Source organism: Gouania willdenowi, unplaced genomic scaffold, assembly GCF_900634775.1.
Source record: "Gouania willdenowi unplaced genomic scaffold, fGouWil2.1 scaffold_344_arrow_ctg1, whole genome shotgun sequence".
Lineage (NCBI taxonomy): Eukaryota > Metazoa > Chordata > Actinopteri > Blenniiformes > Gobiesocidae > Gouania > Gouania willdenowi.
In genome coordinates this window covers 114,204-121,792 of record NW_021145107.1, presented here as the reverse complement: position 1 = coordinate 121,792, position 7,589 = coordinate 114,204, and the positions used below count along the sequence as shown (strand labels likewise).

Genomic DNA, 7,589 nt, shown 5'->3' with positions numbered 1-7,589 from the left:
TTTTGATTCTTGTTTTTCTCTCTTCCTTTCTTCTTGTTTTTCCTTTTTGTTTTATAAGGAGTTCATGAAAAAAAATTTCTTTTTTTTTTGTTTAATGAAAAAAGTGTTTGTGAAATGTTTGATCAAATGTTTGTTTTATTGAAAATAAAAATGTCAAAAATAAATGTTTGTTTAATATATAAGAATAAAGTGAATAATTAAATATTTGTTGGTATTAAAAAAGTGTTTATGAAATGTGAACCAGATAACATTGAATTAAAATATGGTTTGAACTATTTACACCATCTTTTTTATGTTGTCCACCGTTTTTTTTTAATGTTTTGTATTTAATGTATGTTTTTGGAGTTGAAGCTTTGTACGGTGACCTAAGGACCTTTAAAAGGCAACATTAAATAAAATGTAGAATTATATCATTTATATGGCTCATTTCTGCTGCGACCAGCTCCAAAAGCTGCTGTAAAATTTCCCCATTACAGAAAATATTAGTGTCATCTGCATTTAACACAAATTAAAAAGGTTTGACACCCTACATTGATCGTTAACTCATTGAGTGCCATTCACGTCTATAGATGTGAAGTGTGTTTTTCGGCTGAGGTTGCTAGGAGACAGTGTGAGGAAGCTCTCCGGTGAATATCTAACTTGTACCATGATGTAGTGACCAGCTGGTGACATGTAGGTGGCAGCAGTGCACCTTTGAATGAGAGATCACCTGTGATGGGCAGAGCTCAGAGGGAGAGGAAAGGAGTTTACAAGACAGAAAATGGTTCTACAAGAGTTGAAGCTGAAGTTCCCAGCAGCTCACACTCAACCAGAGCATGTGTGGAACTGAGTCGTGACGGTGAGAAAAAACAATCAAAAAAACGGGGCAAGCAGTGACACTGGGCATGTCCGCGATGAGGAGTGTGTTGCGTGTGTGGGAACTAACGGGGGAGAGACTTGGAGGATGGCCAAAATACAGTAAGAAATCTATTCAATTCTGACATACTGTATATATGATGGAGTCAAAAGAAAAAAATTCATTCTAAGTCTAAGTTTGGATAAATAATGATATATTTTATTGACACTTCATTAATCACATCCAGATAGAAAATACATAAAAAGTTTCACATTGTCAGTTTCTTCCTTTAAGTCAAAGTCCAAAGCTGAGTTCAGCAAAGTTTATTTAACTTAATCAGGTGTGAGGCTACATGTGTCAGTATTCAGAACAGACCAGAACAGGCAGAACATGGGTCCTCTATGTGGAATAATAAGAGAGAGTTTTTATTTATCTTTTACCATGTTAAAGTAATAAGTAGATAAAAATCCAACTGGATTTCTACTGGTTTAGAGTTTGTTCCCAAACAGAGAAAACAGAGGTTATATGTGTACTGTGTGTCAGACATGATGAGGATGTTTATGTGTCCAGTAGAGACTGGGCCACAGACTGGAGGACAGTTCTCTGCTCATACAGGTACATCTGGGTCTCCCACAGCATGTCCACCAGGACAGAGTCGCTCACCTCGTCCAACATCACCTCCTGAGACAGCTGAGGACTCAGTCTGACACACAATAATGCACTGGATTAACACACACACACTCCTCTGTGTTATTAACGGTTCATAACAACACAATAAAATCACACATGTTCAGTAGCGATGCAACATATTATCAGCACAACTCAAAAACACGCTAACAAGTGTCCAGAAATGGTGGAAAATGTGGTAAAATGGGATTTTAAAAACAACAGAAATTGGTTAAAAGTTGCAAATTAGAAAAGGGAAAGAAAAATAGGTAAAAATAGCTCAAAGTGTTAATATTGGCTTAAAAGTGACAAAAAAAATGGGGAAATGAAATTTAAAAAGTAAAAACAATTAGTTTAAACTGGTAAATAATGGGCATGACAAAAGGTGAATGTGGTTAAATTGGCAAAAATAGATATGAAGTATGGTCAAAAGAGGTTAAAAGTGACAATAATGGGTCAACATTAAGCATGTGAATCTCCATCACTGACAACGATTTGATACGTATCTCGCTACACTACCAGCGATACGATACATTAGCAATTCACTGAATCCCCTGACGATACGATACGATTTGATATTGATTTGATGCCACTTCATTTCTACACAATGCGATTTTGTACGATGCGATTCAACATGATTTAATGAAATTATACCAAAAATGTAAATAGTAAATAAGTAACTGTAATTCAGTATAGTACTAGAGGCAGTGGACAACAAATTTAACAAGAAGTGCACATTTTGCTTCTAATCTCTACTAGAACTATGCATCATTTTATGGAACTTATTTTTGGCCTCTTAAAAAAAACTAAACACAAAAACAGGCTTTTTCATTAGTAGGATTAAGATTTAGAACCAGAGTCAACATAAGGAACAGGAAGTGGTTCCTCACATTTAGAACCTGTTTATCACACTGTCACAACTTAAACAGTAAACAGTGACATCATCACTTAAAGAGACACTTTCAATAGTAATGTCCATATTCCTGTCTGTCACAGATACTAATATGAACTGTTCAGTAGACATTAGGCTAATACAGTAGCATTAACATTTATAATATGAATAATAATAATAACCTTTCACTATTAGGTCTTTCATAACTGCTTGTGCAGAAAAAGATCAAAACTATTATTTAACAGTCACAGCTGCTGTAAACAGACCCTCACATTAGGCCCAATTTCAATACTTTTTATACCCCTCCCCTCCTCCGCCTTCACCTCCAAACTCTCGCCCACACCCCCGCCCCTCTCACTCCGTCTCACAGTTTTGATGTCATAATACGGCGCCCTTATATCAGCGGAACTGAGCCAAGGATGTTTTTGTGTACTTTTCCAGCCGAAGCGTCGTCATGTCTGTTGCTGTTGTGTGTAACGGGGCGTTCACACCAAACGCGACTGTAGCAACTGAATTGACGAGATTACATTCAAATCCTAACCTAAACTATTGTGTAACCTAAACGTACCGGGGCAAAATTAAAGCGGTTACATTCTTAAATAAGCCTGCATTCTGAGTGAACTCATCCTTTAGTAACTCCTTAAGTTATTACAGTGGCTGGGAAGTGTCAGGTGAATGCATTTACAGAAACGAACACAAATGCAAAATGGCCACAACGTTTCCGACGGACGGGTATTATGATATGATAGCCTGATATGAAAAATATAAGAGTATCCTAATCAACCTTCACTTACTTTCATACGTGTTTCGATGTCTTCTTCTTGTTCTTCTCTGTTCTGACAAGTTAAAAACATCCACCAGAAACGTGTCCGTCTGTAATACCGGTCCGTTGGAAACACTTCCGTTGTGGAAACACTTCTGTTGTGGCCATTTTGCATTTGTGTTCATTTCTGTAAATGCATTCACCTGACACTTCCCAGCCACCGTAATTTCTACTGTAAAAGCAGCTCTGTTTATGATAAGTGAAGTGATCAGTCTCCCCTGTTCTCCCATACCCCGTAAATTAATCCACACACACAAGCGCACACGCACGCACACACACACACACACACACACACACCTTGTTCATGACGAAAGGCAAAAAAGCACCACTGTGTTCAAGCGACTCATCACAGGTGATTGAAGTGACTGCAGTCGCTACAGCTGCGTTCAGTGTGAACGCACCTTAATAATAAATGGTTATAAAACAAAAGCTATGAAACAAAAACATATGGAAGCTACATACGACATACGTCAGCCAAACTACTGCCGTCCTAACTTGGCATAAAACACAACCGGTTTATATAACTTTGTAAGCTTTTTATGTGAAAAATAGGCTTACATTTATGCGAGTCCTTCTGCGCCATGTTGCTGAGTTGCGGGAAACTCTGAAACTCCTCCTTCCCCTCTGTTTTAAGTAAGCATCGGTAAAAGCTCCGCCTCTACACAATAGTGAAATGGGGCACCCCTCTGACTCTTGTGAACGTGCATTTCAGAGGGGTGGGGCTAATGCTGCGTTCACACCAAATGCGTTTCTGGCGTCAAAATCGTGCCTCACACCCCTGGTTGGACGCCTCTGCTCACTGAATCAGACACTTGTCACCTGCGTCGAAGACGCTCTGGAGGCGCGTCCAAACAAGTTGGGAACATTGAGCACGTTGAGCGCATTTAGGGGAGGGGCTTCTCTGTTGCCGGTGGTGTTTATACAATAGATGATATTGTGGCGATCAGTTACGTTCATATTTCACTCAGTGACTGTGAAGTGGTGAAACATTGTGTTGAGAAGGCGGTGTTTCTGGTTGGATGTATTTTGGTGTGACTCAGTGTGTGCACTGTGATGTCAGAGGGCTATAGAGAAGTGTGGTGGAATAAGAGTGGCTTGGATTTATTTGTGCTTCTGTGCCGTTTCTGGATTCACCAGCGCTGCGCTCGGACGAGAGTCGCTTTCAGCGCTACTTCTGTCTCTCCCGTGCCCAGTTTGACGACCTGCTGACCAGCATCGGCGCGAGCATTACCTACCATTACACCAACAACAGGCGCTCTATTCCAGCAGAAGAGTGCCTGTCCATCTGTCTCCGGTTTGTGTTTTTTTTTCTGAATTCATCACCGTGGAGAAAACTCCTGATTGGTCGACACGACAGGCTATGCCCCAAATGTTCAACAATCCCAACTCCAGTATCAGCCGCGTTGGAGGCGCCGGACACACGTCAAAAGCTTTAAATCTCAAAATGAAAAGCTTCAAACGCCGCACGGGAGGCGCGGGATGCGCAGCGCGACCTCACGACGCTCCCTAGATGCGAGTACACCTAACGCTTTTGGTGTGAACGCGCCATAAGGCGGAGGGGTAAGGGGGAGAAATGAGACGCAGCCTTAACGTCAATAAGACAAAGAAAGAATAAAATAAAATACACTATCACAGGTAGAGGGAGGTGCCAGAGTACTACCTTGGACTAAGTTATTACAGATACTTCTCTAACCAGTTTTACTGGAGCTCTGATTTCAGTTTGCCACAGGGTGGGGGTGAGGGCAGCAGAGCCCCTCAGTTTGTGCAGGTTTAGCAGCACGGTGTTCTGGTCAAGTTTAGAATCTTTCTACGCCTGATTTAAAATATTTAGGTGAGTTATAAATCTCTTCTCTAGCTGCTGCTGCAGCTCCTCTCACTGACCTTCATGTTATAACTTTGTTGCGGTACCAACGTGCTTCCCGGCTTCCGTGTTCAAAACAAAACAGAAGCACGTGGTGCATTCAATGTGCCTTGGAAAAACAGGATAGAATGAAATACAGATTGAAAAAACCGTCCCGCGGCCCTGAAAACAGGAACAAGCGGGTCAGAAAATGGATGGATGATGGATGGATGAAAAAATCAATGCAACCATGGATTTTACCGATGCAGGCACGCAGTGACCGATGCATCTCGATTTCACCCGTAAATTGTACAGATGCACACTGAATGGATCGATACACCCGCATCGTGCACTTATGTATCTAGATTTTTGATTTGTATCAATTAATCTCCACATGCTTAGTCAACATATGTGACAATAGGGGCAAAAATGGTAGAAAGGGTTTATAAGTGTTTATAAGTTTATAAGTGCTGAAAATGTCTTGAAAGTGGAAAAAATGTTCAGAAAAGGCATTGAAATGTGATAGAGAAGTGTCAGAAATGGGAGTAATGTAGCAAAAATGCATTAAAAGGAGCAAAAATATTGCAAGAAAAAGGTTAAAGGTTAAAATAGGTTAAAATATGGAACGTTTAGTGTATTTGCAGAAAAAAGGGTGCAAATAAGCAAAGACTGACTTTGTTCTATGAATCTATAATAACCACATTTATTTATTCATCTGAATAACATCCACTGTTATCCAGGAAGTGTACTATTATTTGCCCCATAGTATATATTCATCTTAAAGATGAGAATCCTTGTTTTAATCAGAAATAAAATGGGTTAAAAGATGACTATATACTATGGACCAAATAATACTAAACTTCCTGGATGTCAGTGCCTGATTGCTTCAGATCCTTTAAACACGTGCGTGTAGACTACGTCACTTCCGTCACTTGCAATCTTTTTTTTTCTTTGTTTGCACATGCTGTCAAAGGTCAACACTACAAGAAGTGCAATCTATTTAAGACAGAAATGCATGTTTTGTTATTGCAATTAAATAAATGAATTTATTTTATTGCATAATTGTGACCCTCACCAGCCCTCCCTAAGGAAGGGTAATTAATACTGTACTTTATTAAAGGGAAGATATAAAAAGAGAGGGCAGTGTTACACCTGGGTGAGGGGGTGGGGGGAAGGGAGCAGGGAGGAGAGACTCAAGGTAGGTAATGGAAAGGGTGGGGATGAGTTGATTATTTTAAAGTGAGAGTGAGATGTGAAGTTGTAGTAGAACATATTGTGTTGTGTAATCAAGCCAGTCTGGTGACAATTGTGAAGTTTAGGTATAATGGTGGTGGCTGTGGACAGAGAGAATGAGTGAGTGGGAAACCTAGAACAGGTATTTAGGATCAACTTGTCTAAAGTTAAGCCCAGTACCAGTTTTATCCCACAGCCCAACACATCCCAGTGCATCGTAGACTGATGTAAGAACAGCTACTGCAAACCCAAGCGCTGCCCCAGACCCAAAGATGCAGCCAGGCCAGCAGAAAGAACGAGGGCCAGGGAGCCCCAGGCCACCCCCCCCACAACCGAGCAGCCCTCCAGACGCCCCCAAGATCCCAATCCGAGAGGCATCCACCGCCCCCCGTATACACACCCGAGAAAGCCCCAAGGAGCCGAGGACCCAGCGCACCCCGCCACCAACCCCAACCCCCAACCGCAAGCCACAAGGCAATGCCCCAGGTCGCCCCCCTGGAAGCAACCGGGGGCCGCCACCGCGGCACTCCAACGGCACACACCCAGCGTGGTACAGCAGCCCCCAGCCAAGGGCGCCCTGGACACACCCACCGGTTCGCAGATAGCAGGACAGACCTACCAGGCCTGTGGACAGTTAACCTGATAGAACGCAAAATGGGCTTGGCGGATTGAGAAAAAGTGCTTCTGAGGGCTGCAGGAAGTGTGCATCCCATAGTGAGACATCTCACCAAATATTAGGAAATAGAACCAAACAGAAAATAAAATAAAAAGCAAAATAAATCACTCAAAACATACATTTACAATCCCAATTCCCAATTGGGAAATCTTGGCACCAGATTTAGAAAACACAAACTAATTATTTTTAAATAGCAAGGATTCAACCTTTTAAATAGTACACAAAGTGCTGTAAAATAAGTTTACTGGATGTAGACGTGATTTACGCTTGTGTTGAAAGGATCAGGCACTGACACTGGATAACAGTGGATATTATTCAGATGAATAAATAAATATTGTTATCACAGATTCATAGAACAATAGACCATCATTTTACTGACTTTATAGATGGACCCCAAAAATCTCTCCCCTTTATTCAACCACCTTCAGGTACAGTGGGGGTCCCCGCTCTCTGGGACCTTTATTTTGGGGGTAAACCAGCCCTATTAAAAACAAACACACACCTTTGGTAGAGTGTGTCCGTCATCTCACAAAAGGCTCTGGCCCTGTCCACAGCGCATCCATCAGAGTCGGTACACTGAACACACACAACAGTAGGTTTAAGGGACACACACTCCATCATCTT

General features: G+C 41.4%; 1 protein-coding gene across 1 annotated transcript in view; it reads right to left on the bottom strand.

Moving 5' to 3' along the window:
• Nucleotides 1-1,112: 1,112 nt before the first annotated feature.
• LOC114459777 (85/88 kDa calcium-independent phospholipase A2-like) overlaps nucleotides 1,113-7,589 on the bottom strand; it is a 52,573-nt gene continuing 46,096 nt past the window's right edge. Inside the window, 2 exon segments of the mRNA XM_028441918.1 lie at nucleotides 1,113-1,538; nucleotides 7,468-7,541. Of these exon segments, the coding sequence (XP_028297719.1) occupies nucleotides 1,394-1,538; nucleotides 7,468-7,541 (219 nt within the window). The 3' untranslated portion in view covers nucleotides 1,113-1,393.